The 22,670-nt window shown below is 45.0% G+C and overlaps 1 protein-coding gene across 1 annotated transcript in view; it reads left to right on the forward strand.

Moving 5' to 3' along the window:
• The first annotated feature begins 1,727 nt into the window (after window positions 1-1,727).
• PROX2 (prospero homeobox 2) overlaps window positions 1,728-22,670 on the forward strand; it is a 101,703-nt gene continuing 80,760 nt past the window's right edge. Inside the window, exons 1-2 of the mRNA XM_069207654.1 lie at window positions 1,728-3,164; window positions 9,112-9,213. Of these exons, the coding sequence (XP_069063755.1) occupies window positions 1,728-3,164; window positions 9,112-9,213 (1,539 nt within the window). The remainder of the gene's footprint in view (window positions 3,165-9,111; window positions 9,214-22,670) is intronic.

A 22,670-nucleotide genomic window follows, 5' to 3' on the forward strand; every position in this document is an offset into this window, starting at 1 on the left:
GACTTGGAGAAGTAGTCGCTGGCTGAGGAAGTTTGAATGTCAATGGCCTACACAGATCCTAAGCTGGATGACCATTTGGAATGCTGGAGATACATGTGTAGAGATCTAGATAACAATGAGAATCAATGGATTCTGTCTGAAAAATGTGAGAGAAGTTTCTCCCTGCTCTACTGTGCGATGATGGAAATACAGGGGTATTTATATGTTTTCAAACATTTTTTGCATGGTGAACCTGCTGGCAAAGGCCTTCACAAAGTTTTTCTATTTCCGATTCGTTTTATCGCAGAAAATCCCAAAAATATTTAAAAAACACAACCATACCACTGCAGTACAGTACTACAGTCAGACAGCCACAGCAGCAATAAAACCTAGAATATTACAGCTCTACAATTGAAGATGGCAACTACAGTACTGCGGCCACAACTCAAAAAATACACTAAAACAATAATGCAAAAAATTGCCACCACAACATTATTACTTACGCCAACACTACTGGACCACAATTCCAAAAGCACAACAATGAGGCTACATCACTATAGCATTACAACAATTGTCGAACATTACATTAGCAACACTACATACAATGCTCCAATGAAACAGTAACACAACACTGCCATAAGAGTAGAGCAATACCACTACAGCATTAGCACTAATATAATTGCAACACAACAATTGTACAGTACACCTGATCCTTTTTCCATAGTATCCAAATACTACCAACTCTGTTGGAACCCACATCTGTACCTTTTGATCGCATTCTGTGTTTGTATCTAAGTTGTAACTCAAAAATAATGTTCCTTCATGACTCTTTTTCAGAACAGGTATTACAATGTCCTTGGGTCTCAGTTTAATATTATATGCAGTAGAAAGATGACAAAATGAGACCAAGTGCAACCATGCAGTTACCAATGTAAAGTGATGAATAGGTAGAAAACAGCAAAAAAAAAGATTAAAAACCAAATTTTCAATAGAAAGTTACTGTTTTCTGTACCAATTATTCCGAAAGTTTTTGTTTTGCTAACAGCCTGTAACTATAATGTCGACAGCGTTTAGACCTCAATTGTCAAATGGGTGGGATCTTCCTCAGAGCATCAGTTGTTTGAAAACATTTGAAACCACCACTCAGGTAATTAGAATGTAGCATCTCAAAGATACTGAAGAGGGAAAAACAGTTGATGGTTCTGAAAACAGGAGAATTAATCTAAGCGTAAATCTCCAGTACAACAAAGCCGGGAAAGAAAAGTCATCCAATTAGCCCAACTCCCAGGGCATCTCCGACAGTTTTGTTTTATGATAGAAGCATTGATTTGAAACTTTCCCACAGCAAAAAATCCTAATACCTATTGTAAAAATAAGTCTTGAGAGAACATTGTTTTTTATTACAGCTCTCAACAGCTAGTCCTAGAATACAGGACCGCCTGAGATTTATGATTCTGCACATTTTAAGTTAGGCAAATGAGGCAGAAGAAAGAACGGCACTGGTAGACTCTCACAGGAGTCACGGAGTCTGGATTGGCTAGAGCATAGTTTCAAGTCCCACCAGAAGATGGTGCAAGTCCTAAAAGATTGTAAATAAATAATGTCTCAGTGTGCTCTCAGTTAGTAACTATATCTTATTTTCTTTTGTATGCTTTCAGAAACTGATCCCAAGACAGTAGAGCCGGTTTGCCAACACTGCACAAGTGATCCTATCCGATCTCTGATACCGGATCCAACAGCTTTGAGCAATGCTCCATGGCCACTCTAACACTGAATCTTCAGAGAGTTCCAGTTCTGGCTTTTTCAGAGAGGACAATGCCCACATACACAGACATGGATACAAGGACCCAATGCACCATGAATCTATCATATCTAACATGCTGAGGAAGAACTTAGTGAACACACCAATGGACCTAAACCTCTCATTTTCTTCCAGAGCTCAAGGGAGATGCTCCTCTGCAGAGTGTATCCAGGAGGATGGAGAAGGTAGCATTTCATCAAAGGACGGTGGTTCGCATTTTTCCTCACCCCAGAGGCCGACACCCTATGTGTATGAAGCTGGACAGCTTTTCAGCCAGCACTTGCAGGCCAAGAGGGCCCGTGTGGAAAGTATCATCAGAGGGATGAGTTTTGCTCCAGGCAACATTAGCCTTGGCATAGAGAGAATAGAGGAACGGGAACAGTCGTTAATGAAGGAAGAAGAAAATCCTGTGGAGAGCAAGCGAAAACGCAGGCTTGTATCACCAATAAGCCACCTCCTCAAAGAATCAACAAGGCCATCCTGGGAAAGTAATAAAGAAGAGGAATGCCAACAGCTGAAGAAGCGATTACGTGCTTTACAGAGGCAACTCAGGCAACTGCAGAAGAAGTTTGTACATGTCCATGAACTTAGTGATTCTGATCAGAGTCAGCAAAGGTCAGAAATAACTAAACAGGCAAATCTAAAAGAAGCATTCCACATCCATAGGGACAAAAACCCTTTGTTTGATGGTTATCAAGATCTTGTTTGGCGCCCTGTGTCAGAGATAAAAGTCTCGGAGGGAGAATCTTTCTGCAATGTGAAAAGATTTTCACAGATATTGAAACAAGAGTTATCAACTGCAATCGCACAGACAGTGGACACTGTGTTCAAGGAATTTCCTTCAAATTTGGGGCAAGTGGCCCTGAAGCCCAGCACTCCCCATGCACCAATCCCGGCTGAGAACGGCATTGCCTCCCCACTTCCCAGAGAAGTGCTCCTTGGAGGAAATCCCAGCAGAAAGAGTTTATCTAGATCTTGTCACCAAAATAGTGTCAGCTCCCCAGCACAAACCCAGAGTGAAGCTTTGTCTCTTGTCAAGAACAAAAGTTTAAACAGTCCTTCACCTCCCACGAGCCCACAACTGACAAGGAGATCTTACAAGTACCCTCAAGTCTCTCTATCATATCCGTTGGCCATGGCTCCTCAGGTGCAGGAAACTCATATTCTCAGCCATCTGCTTGGGTGCAACCAAACAGGACAGCTAAGCAGCTCACCCAGGGTTCATTCCTCCTCACCAGACAGGTCCTCTCCAGGATCAGTGGATTTACCCTGGGAGGCAATTCCCTTAAAATCAGGAACAAACTCATATCACATGAGCCACCAGCCCTGTGAGCTGCACTTCAGGTCCAGTCCGGTGGAAAGCTATGGTCTTCCGCAACTGAAGGTAGAATGCACGGACCTGCAAGGGCTGATGGATGGAATCTCTCTCAATACAATGCATATATCCTTTGCGGGCACTGGATCTTGGGCAAGAATCCATGGGTGTGTGTGTCAATATTTCACCTTTGAATACTTCTGTATTGCCTTGATTTGGGTCTCACGTGAGAGAATTGCATGTCTGTGTGATCACAATGTCATTCAGTTTCTCCTTTTCTGAATACTATTACAGCCTTCTGAGGCTTCCTGGTGTCCCTTGGACAATCGGGTGCTACTTGTTGGATCAAGAGGGAAATAGTTATTGGAGTATATGTCATCAAATAGATTAATGTTTGGAGGGATATTAAGCCCATTCAAAATAAATGCAGCAAGGAATGAGCTACAAAAAGCAGCTCAGAGAGGGAAGGAAATGCATGACTGAAAACCTCTTGGGGCGAAATAACAGGAGTCCAGGTTTTTGTGCCATCTTCACCTTACATTCTTAGAACTTTAGCTGGTATACCAGGGGTGTGTGGTTAAACATCAGCACACCCAGCACCCAAAGGATAGATTGCAGTACAGGTAAATACCTCAGCAATAGACAGAATAGCTTCCCAGGGATAATCTGTGGTGCGAACTATGCAACTGCTCCCTATGAGTAGAATGTGGTACAGTGTCATGCCACGAATTGATTGTGTGGCTGAGCTAGGTGCTGGTTTCACATGGACTGACAATGGTGCATGGTGCAGTGCCATGCACTGGAATTGCTTGGGGAGATGTTCATGCAATGGAAGCTACTGACTTCCTTGAGCTAGACTGTGGTGCAACGTGTACAGTTGTTTCTCGACGACTGTTTGAAGTGAAGAGCATCCCGTGGTACCGATAAGTTGTTTCTGCTTTGGGCCATATTTTAACCTGGCTCTGACTCGCAGGAATTGTTGACTGAACAGCCAACATTCCAAAATGCCAGCAACTAGCCAGATTATTCCTATTAAAATAAAGTTGGGTGTGTTGTTTATATATGCATTCATTTACATATATTATTATATAGGGGGTTCATATAGTGCACGTGCTTGGATGATGGAGTAAAATTTCAAATATTCCAAAAAGTCACGTCTTTCCATAAATTTCTTTTTTGTGGGTGTTGTCAGCTTAGGAGCCTTTCTACTCTTCCATCTGGTGATTAATTCATGGTTCAAAGGTGTAGCACAAGTGGTTCCTTTAGGTCATTATAGTTATATAGTTCCAGGGGGTAGGATTTCGTACATACACCATGCTGGCACTCGAAACCGAGGCAGGGGAGTTATTCAAGTTTAACTTGGAAGTCCCCACACACATCGTTGAAGAGGGAGGTTTTCACAACCTCAAAACAGTGGAAGTTTGATTAGTGCCTCTAGTTTGGGTTCAGTTTGAGTGGCGTATTTGGATTTTGTTAGGTCACAGGGTGTCAACCTTTGCATGTAAACTGGACCTGGTCGACAGAACTCCTTGACAACTGTGCACACAAAAATGAAGATTTACCTTTGATGTACTGGAAGCCATTGAAATGCTTACAAAGTGTGTGGAGGTCAAATGTTAAAGCATTTTTGGTTGTAGGCACAGATGGCCTGTCTTATTCTTGAAGCCTGCAGTTTCTGTATCTCGACCTCGGTAATGTCTACATGGGTGAAGTTTCAGTGCGAACCTAAACTGTAATAGGGATCTTCTTAGTTAATCCTGGTTGTCAGTCTGTCGCAATAGTAGAACCCCTCTTAGCAAGGAGATTTAGATATTTGTACTTTTGACTACAGCACTGTTTTGGTGGCAAATGACAACCTGGACATTGTTTGGGGCCCCCAGACATTTCACTGTGTGCAGCGCGTTGGAGCTAGGCGACATACCCGAGGTCAATATGTCCCATTTTTGTTGTGTCCAATGGGAAAACGTTTTTATTGGGTTCAGATGAACTAATGTTGATGTAGTGACCCTGGTTAAGTAAAAAGTAATAATGACATCTAGTGCTGAGCTCATCTTTCCTGCCCACTTCTGCAGTCGATTTAGCAGATTCTGGAATTGACCCAGGTAGTAAGTAGGTGGTGGTTGAGCGTTCGAGGAGGATCAGAGGCTTTCATTTGCTCTCCAAGCATGGTTAAGAAGTCTTTTCAAAATGTTGTGAAGATTGTTTCTTTTCCGCTTGCTGCTGTGAAGCCCAGTTGTTAGACATGTACCACATTTTTCACCTCCAGCGGTGCCGCGTTCCATGCTTTTATGTAGGAAAAGCTGTTCTGATATTATCCAATACTTGGGAGGAACTTGAGGATCTTGATCTCGCTGCATTTCACCTGATCCTCTCCTGAGTCTAAACTCTGTACTGCTCGATGTGAGAGTGAGATGAATTCCTCGAGCCTGCTGTCAAACGGAAGCATACTCGGAAATTCAAGGATTTTATTTTTTTCTGTTGGTCATAGCATTGACCTATGGCTTATGTGCTAAAGGTCAGACTGGTGCGGATCATAAGTGGATAATAGACTGGAGAAATAGAGGTTATTTTGTCCCGATAAATGGCATTTTGGACGTGCTGGATGAAAGGCCTGTGTGCCATCCTCCCGACGGACTGGGGGGTGATTACCGTCCCTTCACCGGCGACGGCTGGTGGCAGCTGCATGTTAGGCTGGGGCACATGCCGTTGCCCTTTACTCTTGAGATAGTTGTATACTGACACCCTCGGTAAACCCGTGTAGTTTCTTGTATTTCCCAGGAGCGTATGCTGTGTGAATGTGTGCACCCAACATACTGCCATAGGCAGATATGCTGACAGACCTGTCTGTAAACGGCCTACACTTGTGCAAGAATCTGAATTGCATGGGCCCCGAGCTGCATTCCTGCCACCTTCGCTTTCCATTGGAGCTGACTGCAGACAGGCGGGAGCGAGATTGGGAAGTCTGGCCTGCTTTCCTGGGATATGCAGACCTTTCATAATGTAATGCCTGCCCTCCCTGTCCTTTGTAAAAATTACTGGGAAGGTCTGCCTGCACCGGGCTCGTAAAAGGCATACTTTATAAGGAAACACACCATTTCCACCTTTTCATTGGCACCGATTTACACCTCCCCCCCCCCCCCACACAGAATAACTTAGGAACTGTCCCTTCATAACAAGTTCACGTATCTACCACGAGTCACTTTATCGTTCCTCACCTGGTGGGTATAGTGTTTCTTCCTATGCTTGAGTGCTTAAATAAATCATAATAAAATTCTTATATCAATTGAGCCCTTTCACGATCTAAACACCATCCAGCAGCTAAATTGCCTTAACACCCCTTGCACACTTTTTAACCTGTTCGCAAACTACAAACGTAAATTATGCTGGTATATGCTGATTTCCCACAAAGCGTTTTGCAAAGCTAGACATCATTGTGTGTATTGTTGATTTATATTTGTTTGTGCAAACTTTTTTTCTAGATGTTGAGTGATGTAAATCTTGCGCAAGGGCATTTAATGGTATGCCTAGCATTGCTAGGGATGCATGTTGTGAAATCACTTAGGGGGTTATTACAACTTTGGAGGAGGTGTTAATCCGTCCCAAAAGTGACAGTAAAGTGACGGATATACCACCAGCCGTATTACAAGTCCATTATATGCTATGGAACTCGTAATACGCTGGTGGTATTTCCGTCACTTTACAGTCACTTTTGGGACGGATTAACACCTCCTCCAAAGTTGTAATAACCCCCTTAGTCTTGCATCTTTGCGTAATGAGGATCTTTGAGAACATGTCCTTTGAAGACAATCTTCTAGTCTGAACTCCTTTAACCCTGCGCGTCCTGTCATTAATTTGCCCTGCGTTGATTTTTGTGTGTAACTTATATCACAATATGTGCTTGTGGTAATGCAGCGTATGCTTTATTGTTGTGCATACTGGCAAAGTTTTTCCCCACAATTAATCTCAAACTCTCCTCGTTTCTTAAGGTGTTTCTATTATTGTAGTGTGTTGCGCCCGTGCTCTCTGTGGCTGTATGAATATCATGTGATCGTTCTTTGCCTTGGCATGTGTTCTGGCATTTTAACTTACTTTTATGTTGTATTTTTAGTTTATCCTAGCCTCAGTAGTCCCTTGTTCTGAACTTATCAATAACCTTGTTTTGACCTACCTGGACGTTCCGTTCCTCTGAAACACCCGTCCTGATCCTGGTGTCATGGCGTTTATCAAGCCATATTAACTCCATTAGGTTTAAATTAAAAAACACAGCCAATGATCTCCAGGTTTGAGCTGATTATATGGTGATTTCAAATCTTTGCTACACTTGCAAAATCCTGGAAATGGAAGTCACAAGGCAGCTAAAGGAAGACAAGGAACAATATAGGCTACTGCATGACTGAATTGGGATTAAGACCCAAGAGAGGAAATTAAACTGCAGGTGCCAACATAGAACATTACCTTGTTATCACCCCACATGAAGTCAATCAGGGGCACTATGCTTTTACTTACTGGCAATATACGCTATGACATATCATAGCATCCTAACAGTCAACTAATTAGAATCCATCAGCAGCAAAGTGTTAAACAGTGTTAACCTTATCACCACTATTCATCATAATATATGTACCAAATGGCTGTCTTCAATGAACAGTATCACATACAATTCCAGGTGTTCGCAGAGGGTCCAACAAGACTATGATCATCCAGATGTTTCTATTGATAGAGGAACGAGTTTTCTTTGCCCTCACTAAGTCATTCTTATAAGGTTGCATTTATGAACTGCGAAAGGAATGACATTTTGTGTAGGTTCGATTAAGGAAAGACATGCTTCTCAATCCGCTCAATATCCCACCTGACTCACTACTAGGGGACTAAAGTGTTCAGTTGACTACTAAGGAGAAGGCATGCAACTTCTGAAACTCAGGAAAGTGGTTTAAGGGTTGGGTAGTCAAGGATGTTGAACACCGCCAACACATCCAGAAGCATAAGAAATGACAAGATCCCGATTTCCTGTCATCTCATGGATGGTTGCCTTCCATATGTTCTTGTAAACAGCTTTCTCAAATTTTTAAATTACATGGATACATCCAGTATAGAGTGAAAGTTTCTTGGGTTATTTTCATCCAATAAGTGTTTTATCAAAAGAAGAGTTGCCAACATTCCTTTTGCACAGGAGAAGGTTCCTGCCTAAATGACATGTATAATTTCTCGTCCAAAGGGAGCAAGAACTTCATATTCCTCCTTAACTAACATAGAAAGTGTGGCTTCCTGAGGCTGGAGGTAGGACGTGAAGGCTGTGGTCTTCACAAGTGAGATTTCTTTACAGCAGAAACAATGGGCGCACTGTCCCGCTGCTGACTTGGGTTTGCTAGATGTACACTGCTTTGGAAGAGGTGATGTTAGCAATAGTCAATTCAATTTTGTTATAGCACATTACACTTATTATGGTGTGGGTTGTTCAATAGGAATTTTAGATCTGCTAATTCCTCGAAGGATTAAAAGATACCCTTAGTGAAACTCAGAGTTGTCATGTTTTTTTTTTGTAAGAACTTCTGTCATCCTCATACTTTTAGTCTCAGTAGGGGGTTTTCTGCCAGCCAGGCCCATTCCCGTTTTCTGACATTTGTCTGAATTGGTTTTATGTCATGATTGGAACTTCTTTTGCAGGAATAACTCTTTCGGACATGATGATGAACCATCATGATCGTATAATTAACCCAGCAACATTTCTGGTGCAACCACCCTCTCACTTTGGAAGAGTGAGTAGCAGAGTAGGAGAAGATATGTGATCTTTCAAACTGAAAATCAGAGGCTATTTCCCTGGCAGGGTGCAATAGGAAATCGACAATTTTTGATGAATCTACAGTTGGTATCCTCTTTTAAATCAGGTCAATTGTTTAAGAGTTTAGATGAATTGGTATGGAGGCGAGTATCGGAGAACTAAATTGCTTGTGTTGAGGGTTTTTGTTGCTGGGGTGCTTTTTCTATCTTTTGTTCCTTGACCCACCCACACCTTCAGGAGGGGTTGAACCCTGGTCACTTGAAAAAAGCAAAGCTGATGTTCTTCTTCACCCGCTATCCAAGCTCTAACATCCTTAAAACCTACTTCCCAGATGTCAAGGTAAAAGCATGGTCTGTTTTTCTTTAATGTAACTGCTATATTTGTACCAGGATGCTGGACTGTTTTCATTTTGAGTGTCTTGCGGATAAACGTGCATGCAATTCGTGTCTCCTTGACGGTAGAGGCGATTTATAGGAACGTATTGGATACACACACAACAAGCAGTCACTTGTACCTGTACAGGGAAATGATCTTTGGAAGGTCTATCCACACAGGGCAGACCCATGAGAACCACTCCAGTGTAACTCTTAGGGGACGGGAGAATAAAAGATACAGGTACCAGCTCCCTAATCCATTAAACACAATGCAAATTTTCAAAGTACAATATGTTTCTTATGTCTTTATTTTGTGCTCTAGCCCTCTTAAGCCCTCATTCCTGTTTGCACAGTTCTGAAAGCCTGGTAAAATCGCTTGCAATTTTATCACTACCATGCAGTAGCTCCACCCCAGTAGCACGAAATTAAAAGTTAAACCCTTGGAATGGAGAATTACCGCATTGGACCAATTCTTCAAGTGGTAAAACCACAGGGAATTCCCAGTTGGTGGGTTAACCCACTGCTTTGAGCAGGTGGTAAATGTGTGCGGTGACCTCCGGGTGAGTTGGAGGGTGAGGAAGGGGTTAGGGAGTATAGAAGTGAAGTAGAAGAGGGAGAGTAGGGAGGAGGGAGTAAGGGAGGGAAGGGGAAGATGTTTTCTGGTAGGACAGACGAAAGAAATGGGGAAAGACGCTTGGCTGCTACTGCAAAGCAGAATTCCATGAAGTGATTTTGCTTTGTCTGACCAGTAATGGTGGTCCTGGTGTCCTAAGTTCTACCTCACACTAGACCTTTGTATTAAAAGGACACAATCCCCTTCCCAACACATTAGTGGCATACTTCATCCTAGGGGGGCTCCTCAGCAGCAGCTATTGTTGCTCAGTGGGCTCTCCACACCTCTTTATCGCCTGCTGTTATTGTAGGCAGTCATGATTTTTCTACAGGTGCTCATGGGATCTAATACTGTTCATATTGTGGAACTCCTCTCACGTGAGCACTCTGTAGCTGAAGCCTTTTGTCCACTGGGCCAGGGGTTTCAGAGATGCTGTGACCATGGATGACAGCGTTGCAAGCCAGGACTCTCTGGCAAGATTGGGCTCCGCTGCTAGCCTCCAAGGAGGTGGAGTTTGGGACAGAGACGGTATTAGCATGGGTCACCTGTGGGGATTGGTTGAGGAATGGCACTCTTGAGAGATAGTATCTGAGCTGGAGTCTAACAGGGTGGCGGGTCCAGTCACTGGGACAGCACAATTTCAGAAGCCCCTCGTTTTTTTAGCCCCCCCCCGTGATGCTCCAAGACGTGTTTAGAGACTTTGAAGAAAGATTGCTGTTTCTACTAATGATGAAGTAACTCGCGCAGCTAATACTACCAGATCATACTATGAGCTGCTATGTTTTTTTCTTTCCATGGAGGACATTGATTTTAAAATGTAAAAACAGGTGCTTGTTCTATGATGGATCCCGCAATCGTTTTTGATCCAGGGACCAGCAAAAACATCTGAGTCGCCTGCTTGAAGTAGTTGGTGTGGGGCCTCGAACCCTGGAGGAGACCTGAATCCAAAGAGATGGTGACACGGCCACAGCTCACATAGGAACAGGGGAAGGAGCAGCACATCTGTCTAAAGGCAGCAGCAGCCCCAAGCTCATGGCACACTAGCTCTCAGACCCTCATACGGCCGAGGCTACAATGCCACGATCTGCTGCTTGTGGGCAATCGAGAAGGATGTGGTAAGGGGGTATCACAATCTGGTGCCGAGGGAGGGGACAGGGTTGTGAACAAGGCCTGCCGTTCTTTTTAATACTGAATCCGCATCGGACAGAGTAAGAAGGCAAATGAAGGAACACGATGGTGGTACAAATGAAACAGAGACGATGGGAAAGGATGGAGAGAAGCACTGTCGGGGTGGACAAGCGGCCTGCACTAGAGAACGGTGCCAACAACTGTGCAACCCGTTACAAGACGGCAGGGTGACTTTAATTAAAACAAGACTTTTGTTATGCTGCAATACGATGCTGACATCTAGTGGCAGCTCTACCAGTCAATAACTGTAAAAGACTTCTAGCCCGTTCCAATTTCATTCAAAATACGACATACATATCAAGCACCCCGGGCCTTCATTTTAATTTGACCATTTGTACATCGCACACCACAAACTGAACTATTTACTAGCACATAAATAATACTTGCCATTGTTAGCCAACTCTCTGATTTTCATTTAATTCCATATGGAAGGATAAAAGTCTGAATAGATGCCACAGTATTCAAACATGAACGCTGGGGTTGTGTATGAGACACAAAAAGGCAGTATCGCTGATGCACTTGGAGTTTTCTCCCAGTGAGTGCGGGACATTGATTGTTTTGACCTGTCTCGACACAAAAGAAACATGCCTGACGGGAAAAAACAGCTGACAAGAAATCAGAAGGGCCGCTCCAAACTCCGAGATAGAGGACGCGCAAGGTGGGCAGACGGGAAAGGCGCGAATTTTTCACAGATAGTTCATGACTGCTCGCTTCTAAAAACAAGCATTTGCAATGCAGTGGGTCTCGCGTTTGCTCGAGTTAGAGCTACTGGCGCTCTAAATTCCTAACTGGACTTTTCTTGCACATAAATTGAAAATGAAAAGTAAAACAGTTGACATTAGCGAGCGGATTCAAAGCGCCATGTAACAGGGTTAGTCTGCAAGGCGATAACAAAACCTCCCGAAGGAGGGACAAACATAAAGCATTTACCAATAATAACAAAGGATTTTGGAATGGCAAGCCCATGAATGAGTGAAAGTGATGGGCGTGCTGTGGGTGTGGTTAACCTCTTAGCTGCTGGGCCTTTTCCCCCCCAGTGCTGAGCCCTTTTTTGGCTATTTGGGGTAGTTCGCGCTTAGGGCTTCATAACTTTTTGTCCACATAAGCTAACCACGCCAAATTTGCGTCCTTTTTTTCCAACATCCTAGGGATTCTAATGGTACCCAGAGTTTGTGGTTTCCCCTGGAGGAGACCAAGAAAATAGCCAAAATACAGTGAAAATTTCGTTTTTTCCAAAAAAATGGGAAAAAAGGGCAGCCGAAGGCGGCTTGTGGTTTTTTCCCTGAAAATGCCATCAACAAAGGGTTTCTGGTGCTGAAATCACTATCTTCCCACCTTTCAGGAACGGGCAGACTTGAATCGGAAAACCACATTTTCCAACACAAATTTGGCATTTTACTGGGACATACCCCATTTTTACTATTTTTGGTGCTTTCAACCTCCTTCCAGTTAGTGACAGGAATGGGTGTGAAACCAATGCTGGATCCCGGAAAGCTAAACATTTCTGAAAACTAGGCAAAATTCTGAATTCAGCAAGGGGTCATTTGTGTAGATCCTACAAGGTTTTCCTACAGAAAATAACAGCTGAAATAAAAAAATATTGAAATTGAGCTGAAAACAACAGCCATTTTTCTTTATGTTTTACTCTGTAACTTTTTCCTGCGATGTCAGATTTCTGAAAGCAATATACCGTTTTGTCTGCTGGACTCTTCTGGTTGCGGGGATATAAAGGGCTTATAGGTTCATCAAGAACCCTAGGTACCCAGAGCCAATAAATGAGGTGCACCCTGCAGTTGGTTTTCATTCTATACTGGGTATACAGCAATTCATTTGCTGAAATATCAAGAGTGAAAAAGAGGTATCAAGAAAACCTTTGCATTTCCAAAATGGGATCAAGATAAGGTTTTGAGGAGCAGTGGTTATTTGCACATCTCTGAATTCCGAGGTGCCCATACTAGCATGTGAATTGCAGGGCATTTCTCAAATAGACGTCTTTTTTACACACTCTCTTATATTTGGAAGGAAAAAATGTAGAGAAAGATAAGGGGCAATAACACTTGTTTTGCTATTCTATGTTCCCCCAAGTCTCCCGATAAAAATGATACCTCACTTGTGTGGGTAGGCCTAGCGCCCGCGACAGGAAATGCCCCAAAACACAACGTGGACACATCCCATTTTTTGACAAAATACAGAGCTGTTTTTTGCAAAGTGCCTACCTGTAGATTATGGCCTCTAGCTCAGCCGGCACATAGGGAAACCTACCAAACCTGTACATTTTTGAAAACTAGAGACCTAGGGGAATCCAAGATGGGGTGACTCGCGGGGCTCTGACCAGGTTCTGTTACCCAGAATCCTTTGCAAACCTCAAAAAGTGGCTAAAAAAACAAGTTTTCCTCACATTTCGATGACAGAAAGTTCTGGAATCTGAGAGGAGCCTCAAATTTCCTTCCACCCAGCGTCCCCCCAAGTCTCCCGATAAAAATGATACCTCACTTGTGTGGGTAGGCCTAGCGCCCGCGACAGGAAATGCCCCAAAACACAACGTGGACACATCACAGAAAACAGAGCTGTTTTTTGCAAAGTGCCTACATGTAGATTTTGGCCTCTAGCTCAGCCGGCACCTAGGGAAACCTACCAAACCTGTACATTTTTGAAAACTAGAGACCTAGGGGAATCCAAGATGGGGTGACTCGCGGGGCTCTGACCAGGTTCTGTTACCCAGAATCCTTTGCAAACCTCAAAAAGTGGCTAAAAAAACAAGTTTTCCTCACATTTCGGTGACAGAAAGTTCTGGAATCTGAGAGGAGCCTCAAATTTCCTTCCACCCAGCGTCCCCCCAAGTCTTCCGATAAAAATGATACCTCACTTGTGTGGGTAGGCCTAGCGCCCGCGACAGGAAATGCCCCAAAACACAACGTGGACACATCACAGAAAACAGAGCTGTTTTTTGCAAAGTGCCTACCTGTAGATTTTGGCCTCTAGCTCAGCCGGCACCTAGGGAAACCTACCAAACCTGTACATTTTTGAAAACTAGAGACCTAGGGGAATCCAAGATGGGGTGACTCGCGGGGCTCTGACCAGGTTCTGTTACCCAGAATCCTTTGCAAACCTCAAAAAGTGGCTAAAAAAACAAGTTTTCCTCACATTTCGGTGACAGAAAGTTCTGGAATCTGAGAGGAGCCTCAAATTTTCTTCCACCCAGCGTCCCCCCAAGTCTCCCGATAAAAATGATACCTCACTTGTGTGGGTAGGCCTAGCGCCCGCGACAGGAAATGCCCCAAAACACAACGTGGACACATCACAGAAAACAGAGCTGTTTTTTGCAAAGTGCCTACATGTAGATTTTGGCCTCTAGCTCAGCCGGCACCTAGGGAAACCTACCAAACCTGTACATTTTTGAAAACTAGAGACCTAGGGGAATCCAAGATGGGGTGACTCGCGGGGCTCTGACCAGGTTCTGTTACCCAGAATCCTTTGCAAACCTCAAAAAGTGGCTAAAAAAACAAGTTTTCCTCACATTTCGGTGACAGAAAGTTCTGGAATCTGAGAGGAGCCTCAAATTTCCTTCCACCCAGCGTCCCCCCAAGTCTCCCGATAAAAATGATACCTCACTTGTGTGGGTAGGCCTAGCGCCCGCGACAGGAAATGCCCCAAAACACAACGTGGACACATCACAGAAAACAGAGCTGTTTTTTGCAAAGTGCCTACCTGTAGATTTTGGCCTCTAGCTCAGCCGGCACCTAGGGAAACCTACCAAACCTGTACATTTTTGAAAACTAGAGACCTAGGGGAATCCAAGATGGGGTGACTCGCGGGGCTCTGACCAGGTTCTGTTACCCAGAATCCTTTGCAAACCTCAAAAAGTGGCTAAAAAAACAAGTTTTCCTCACATTTCGATGACAGAAAGTTCTGGAATCTGAGAGGAGCCTCAAATTTCCTTCCACCCAGCGTCCCCCCAAGTCTCCCGATAAAAATGATACCTCACTTGTGTGGGTAGGCCTAGCGCCCGCGACAGGAAATGCCCCAAAACACAACGTGGACACATCACAGAAAACAGAGCTGTTTTTTGCAAAGTGCCTACCTGTAGATTTTGGCCTCTAGCTCAGCCGGCACCTAGGGAAACCTACCAAACCTGTACATTTTTGAAAACTAGAGACCTAGGGGAATCCAAGATGGGGTGACTCGCGGGCCTCTGACCAGGTTCTGTTACCCAGAATCCTTTGCAAACCTCAAAAAGTGGCTAAAAAAACAAGTTTTCCTCACATTTCGATGACAGAAAGTTCTGGAATCTGAGAGGAGCCTCAAATTTCCTTCCACCCAGCGTCCCCCCAAGTCTCCCGATAAAAACGATACCTCACTTGTGTGGGTAGGCCTAGCGCCCGCGACAGGAATGGATCACACAAGGGTCAATGGTAGTCCTTGCTTGAGGTCTACTGTTAACCTTGGAGTGATTCATTCCTGAAGCAGGCACTAGGCGCAGGCACACAAGCGGGGTTGTGTTTTTATCAGGACAAGTGGGGAAACACTGGGTGGTAGGAATTTTGAGGATCCCTGCAGATCCCTGGACTTCTGCTCATTGGAATGCAAGGAAAATGTGTTTTTTAAGCACATAATGTAATTTCAAGGGGATTCTGGGTGAAGGAAAACTGGTGAAAGCCATGCAAGTCCTGCACCCTTGGTCTCCCCTGGTACTAGTTTGTTAAAGTTAACCCACCACTCACACTGGTTGGTTTTAGCACCTCCAGAAATTATGGTTTTAAAGCATGATTACTTATCAAAGTATCTGAATGTTGAAACCAAGCCTTCTGAAGGTGGGCCATAAAGCCGCGTCCAGGCACCAACCTCTTTATGGTCCATTCACACGCCATTCACGCACAACAAACAACCCTTTCATATCGCCAGCCACGGGCCCAATCCAATCAATCACTCCACTCACATTAACTTACCGCTGCCAGACAAGGGCCCATCACATTCACACGCCACAGAACGGATTAAGTTTGACTACATTTTACCACCTGTCAAGTAACTGCCTCCTTCTTCCTTAACATTACCAAATGCATGCGTAACAAACCTTTACTAATGACTCCTGTGACAGCCACCTGAGGCTCAGGAAGACATGTTTTTCATGCGCCTTTAGCGCACTCTCTGTGCTAAATCCAACTCCTTCCAGTTTGTGGATGCAAGTTGGGGGTGTCCGAGTATGCCGTACAAAGCGATTCCTCGAACTGAGTGAGCATATCTACCTTTGAAACTAAGGGAGACATGCTGGGGATTTCTCATGCTGTTACCTAAAGAGAAGGTCATAGGCTACCTGCCTCCTTCTTCCTTAACATTACCAAATGCATGCGTAACAAACCTTTACTAATGACTCCTGTGACAGCCACCTGAGGCTCAGGAAGACATGTTTTTCATGCGCCTTTAGCGCAATCTCTGTGCTAAATCCAACTCCTTCCAGTTTGTGGATGCAAGTTGGGGGTGTCCGAGTATGCCGTACAAAGCGATTCCTCGAACTGAGTGAGCATATCTACCTTTGAAACTAAGGGAGACATGCTGGGGATTTCTCATGATGTTCCCTAAAGAGAAGGTCATAGGCTATGGAAAAGGGTAGTGTTTGGTACATAGGGGAGTCCATGAGAACGTAGCATATGTCCCAGCCAACATTATGTGCAGTGATGTGACTATAATGCACTTATACAGCAAACTGAACATCTACTAAGTTCTGATGGAGGATGAACATGAAAAGCAGGTCAAACACTGACCTATACAAGTCATTCTCCTTTAGTGCTGGGATGGCACCAATGGGTTTGAATCCATAGGTGTAGATGATGTACATCTGTACTACCTTTACTATCTGCCTTCTACCTGTGCAATAACCCTGTGAAGGCACTCCTACCATAAGCTTTCCTTACCCATCCATGTCTCTGTTCTCATCAGAGTCCTGGCTAATCCTGTATAATAGCCAAGTGAACCTATACTAGTTTGTGGAAGCAAGTTGGGGGCTTCCAAGTATGCCCTACAAAGTGATTTCTCGAACTGAGAGAGCATATCTACCGTTGAAAGTAAGGAAGACATGCAGGTGAAGAAAGGGTACTCCGTGGCAATGTGGCATATGTTCTGTCTACTAGTATATGCAGTAGGGGGAAGAAAATGCATGTTAATTGAACAGAACACCGACCACGCCAAAAGGAAGTCCATGATGAAGTAAAATTCTGTGGCTCCTTGCCTAACGAAGCAGTGGCCCATGGACGTTCGGTATCCATGCACTGCCACTGAAAGGATTACCCAACAGCAGCTCAACCTCAGTCGATTTCCCAGAACTTTGCTTTAGTATGATACAACGTAAAGCAAGTAGGGATACAGAGGCCTGGTTGTGATGGACACTGGGGACAGTAATACCGACTCTCCTGCCGCTTTCCATGCTTTGAGCACACTTTACAGCGACGACATGGGCGATCCTTTTTGGGTGTTTTAGGTATGCGATCAGCAAAGTGTCGCTCCTGCAGCCTTGCCACATCCTCCAGAACATATGAGGTGGAGGCTGCTGCTTCTTCAGTAACAGCAGTGAGGCTTTCAATTACAGACAACTGGAAGTCAAGGAAAGTCATGAGTCTTCCTGTTGTTGTCTGACGGTAAACAACATACGCATTATATGTTGCCATCTGAATCAGGTGGGTAAACAGTTTCTTGTACCAAGTGCGAGTTTTACGACACGCATTGTATGGTTGAAGAACCTGGTCGTTCTTGTCCACTCCACCCATGTACTTATTGTAATCAAGTATACAGATGGGCTTGTGGACTTCGGCCATCTGACCCCAAACCGTGATGGGAGAAGTGCTCTCATCATGAATTGTAGTGAGCACGTATACATCACGTCTATCTAGGAACTTGACTGCGAGCAGTTCGTTAGAACGCAATGCAGTACTCTGTGATTTCTGGAGCTTCTTGCAAACAAGCTCCCGCGGGAATCCTTTGCGGTTACAACGAACTGTACCGCAGGCCACAGTGCCAGCTTTGTAGAGCTCACTGAACAGCTCTACTCCTGTATAGAAATTGTCCACATAAAGGTTATAACCTTTGTGAAGAAGTGGATGGACAAGTTCCCATACAATCTTACCTGTGACCCCTAACGTGGGAGGGCAACCTACAGGGTTTAGGGTAGAATCCTTCCCTGTATACACTCTCAGGCTGTACACATAGCCAGTAGAGCTCTCACACAGCATGTACAGCTTTATGCCATAGCGAGCTCTTTTGCTCGCAATGTACTGTCTGAAAAGCAGCCGTCCTTTGTACAGGATCAAGGACTCATCGACTGCTATATTCTTTCCAGGAGTATAGATCTCTGGAAACCTGGCAGACAAATGTTCCACGACAGGCCGAATTTTGAACAACCTGTCATGATCTGGATGGTCCCGGGGCAATGCAGCAGAATTGTCATTGAAATGCAGCATGCGCTGCAGTAGCAAAAAACGATCTCTGCTCATGTATGGTGCGAAGATGGGAGTTACCCAAACCGTGCGAGTCGTCCAGTAGGACTGCAAGGTGGGTTTCTGTACTAACCCCATTTTGAGGGTAAGGCCCAAAAATATCTTCAACTCCGCCAGCGAAGTGGGAGTCCACTGGCGTGCCCTAGAACGGGGCCCTAGAGTGCCTCCGCGCTCCCTCAGAAATTGGTCTGCACGCAAATTTGTTTGCTGCACAACTTTCTGAAGAAAGTCAACATCCAAAAACAGATAGATGTAGTCGACTGGCAAAAAGTTAGCTGTATCGACTTTACATCCAGCGTCACCAGTAAAAGGTGGAATTTGGGGCTGAACCAAACAGGGGGGCTGCCAAGAGAGCACTCGTTCTGTGCTTGCGGCAGCAAGCACATGCTCTCTGGGTTCGGCTAACCCAATGTGGTCCCGCTGCCCAGAATGTGCTTGCGAAGGGACAGCACGGATGTCGTCATTGTCTCCTTCAGACTCACTGGAAGAGGTGTCGTCAGATGGGACTCCGCCGACTGAAAAATCACTCCCAGAATCTGCCCCATTGTCCTCTCCCTCAGATGCTGTCTCAGTGTCTGCTGTCTCAGTCTCTGAGCCTACATCAGAACTGTCCTCCATAACCCGAGCTAGGGCTTGATCAGCAGTCATCCAACGAGACGCCATCGCTGCAACTGGCTAAACTGTCCCTCTAAATTACTATCCTACGTAGAAGGCAGATAGTCACAAAATTGCTTGTTGGTATGTTTGTTGTGTACAACAGGAAATGTCGTCACCTTACCTTCGCTTCTTCTCCAATTCTGCAGATTCTCTGAAAACACTGAAAAAAACAAAAAAAGAATGTATTACTTCACCTTACCACACACCCTGTGCAACAGTCATTTTTGGTGCTCTGCCTCCCATTACCTCCTCTTCTAATTCCCTCAGTACTATCCAGCAAAACTGCCACTACAGAAAAGACATGCATGCATGCATATTGTGTGTATATATATATATATATATATATATATATATATATATATATAATAATATATATATATTTATATGTTTAGAAACAAAGTGGTTGAAGGGTTGCTGGGCGGCACACTTCACTGCCGGTGCCCAGTGACAGGGAAGACCAATCTAGAAATTATCTAATGCCGAAAAATTTCACCGCACTCCATGAAGTACAAATAAACGTGTATTTTATTGCAGTCAATAACCACCAACGTGTTTCAACTCACCAAGGAGTCTTGATCACGGTCCTCGTGGAGTGCGGTGAAATTGTTCACCATTATAAAACAACACACACAAGAATAACAAGCATTTACAATGCAATGGGTCTCGCATCTGCTCGAGTTAGAGCTATTAGCGTTATAAACTCCTAACCCAACTTTTCTTGCCACATAAATTGATAATTTAAAGTTAAACTCTTTCACATAAGAGAGCCGATTCACAGCGCCATGGCCACCATGAGCATCATGTGAAGAGTTACACAAAAGGAAAAGAAGTTCGCTCGCAGTTAAACGTAACAGCAAAAGTGCAATCAGCCATGTACCAGGGGCGATGGCCAAGGCGGTAGCAAAACCTCCCCAAGGAGGGACAAAGGTAAATCATTTTCCAATGCCATCAAAGGAGTGGTAGTGATGGGCGTGAGGTGGGCGTTGTTAGAAGCCCAGATACACACCAACAAGTCAGAAAAGCAGCACATGGACGCTGCAATGCTTGTCCTGAAAAAAATATATATATCAATCTATATATATCTATCTATATATATATATCTATATAGATATATATATATATATATATATATCTATATAGATATATATATCTATATAGATATATATATGTGTATACATATATACACATATATATGAGACTCATGTCACAAATCTTTTTCTTTTTATACATGTGTGCTTGCCCTCGGCAAAGCACACATGTATAAAAAAAAAAATGGCCCCATTGATGGTCACCCTAAGGGCTGACCACCAACAATTTGTTTTTTTTTGTTTTTTTTTACCCTGGGGGGGCGATCGGCCTCCCCAGGCAAAACTACGTTTTTTTTTTTTCCCCTGGGGTCGGCCCGTGTTCCAAGGGCCGACCCCGCCATTTTTTTTTTCTTTTTTTTATTTCTTTTTTTTGTGGGGGGCGCGATCGCCCCCCAAAACAGTATAAATAATTAAAATATTGCCGGGGGGGGGGGGTGGCCCTTTTACGAGGGGGCCGACCCCCCCAAAGAAGATCCCTGGTGCCTAGTGGCGTTTCCTGGCCGTGGATCGCAGCCGCGCTGCGATCCACGGCCAGGAAACGGTGCCAGGGAGGCATCGATGGAAAGGGGAGAGCCTCCCCTTTCCATCGATGCCTCCCTGGCATCTGGGGAGGCCGTTTTGGCCTTTTTTTCTCCACCGGAGAAGGAAAGAACGCTTACCTCCGTCTCTCCTTCTCCGGTGGGGAAAAAATGTGACGTCAGCGCGCCTCACGGCGCGCTGACGTCATAAGGGGGCGGGAGGGGGGTGGGATGGAGACGCGGAAGCTCTTCCGCGTCTCCTACGGTGAAACAAAAAAAAAAAAAAATCCTCCGGTGCATTGCACCGGAGGATTTTTAACCCCCTCCCTGGTGTCGGCCACTGGTCGTGACCCGCACCAGGGAGGGAGTGTGGGCGTCGGGTTAACGGGTTAAAAGCCCACAATACTTACAACAGGTCAAGGCGCTTGCACGCTCGTCCTAATGACCAAGTATTCCTACCCCTACTGGAAAGGCTTAATACCAATTCCTTGTGTTGATATCGGTATGGCCCTACACATACCATGCAGTGGCAATATCACTAAGGCTGGTCATCCTTTACAGCAGGGATACTCAAAGTACGGCCCAGGGGCCGCATGCGGCCCTCTTGACCTCTAACTTTGGCCCCCTGGTTAATGGCAGCACTGGGCTGCTGTACACATGACAGAGAAGGAACATTTAGAAAACCGTGAAATGCACATCATTTATTTACACGTTAACTAAAGTAATAGGAAAGAAGCAAAGATGGTGTCCTAGCCAACTTATCTTTGGGAACACCTTTAGTTTTAAAGACATCTTGCACTAAACATGTAGAGACATGATAAACGTCTCTGCAAACTTAAAAAAGTGTGCTTTATTAACATGCATTACCTCCCGTCCCTCCCTCGCCTTCCTTTTAACCAATGAGGCCTCCCGCCTCCCCCCTAGACCCTCCCTTCCCCTTTCAAAAACCCCCCCCACCCTTATCCCCTCCTGTTCTTTTGTCTAGCCCACGCTAGACGGTTTTCTTTCCCTTTCTTACCTGCACGGCGGAGCCTGGAGGTCGTCGATGGAGGCACTCCTCGGGACGCGGTGCTCCGCGAGGAGTGCTACGGCTGGGTCACGTCTTGAGCGAACGGCATGGCTGCTCGAGAGGCGTGTACTGGGGGCCGGCTGACGGGGTCAGCCGGCCCTCTGTGGCTGGGGCGTTAGTTTCCGGGTTTCCGCGCCGCGGAGCCGCGAGGACCGAGGAACTTCAATTTTTGGATGCTGGTCAGGTAGGACGGGCGTTCTGCCCGTGGTTTTTTGGATTTTTACATGGATTGTGAAGCCCTGTTGGGGGAGGACCAGGGTCCTATATGTAGGGTGGTGTTTTGGAATGAGAGGCAGTGTTATTTTGGTTACCGTGCCTAAAGCTCCAGCAAAGAGACGTGGTTGTCTCTTCTTCCTCCTCGGAGGTGGGAGGGGAAGGTAGCATTGCTCTTCCTGAGAACCCACAGGTACCTGACAGGGGTACTCCCCTCATGTCTAGTGAGGAAGTGCAGGATATGGTTGAATTGGCTGTCACCAGGGCACTGCAGGCTGGCGTGGCCAGGACTGTTCAGTCTAAGCGTGCGCACTCATCGGTAGCGGCAAGGAAATCCTCATCGGAGAGTGAGGATGTGGCCCCATCAACGTCATCTGGGGGGAAATGGGTTCCAGATGAGGTAATGTGGGCAGTGATGACACATGGTCGGGACAGTTTAGGTTTCCCTGTGTTTCAACCTACAAACTCAGAGTCTCATTTATTTCCTCAAATATCAGACGCCTTTTATGTTTGCCATGCCTTTCCAGGGACCTGTGAAGGATATGGTGTTTCGTGAGTGGAAGGATGTGGAGAAGGCTCAGGTTCCACGATT

The sequence above is a fragment of the Pleurodeles waltl genome, chromosome 9 (assembly GCF_031143425.1).
Source record: "Pleurodeles waltl isolate 20211129_DDA chromosome 9, aPleWal1.hap1.20221129, whole genome shotgun sequence".
Classification (NCBI taxonomy): Eukaryota; Metazoa; Chordata; class Amphibia; order Caudata; family Salamandridae; genus Pleurodeles; species Pleurodeles waltl.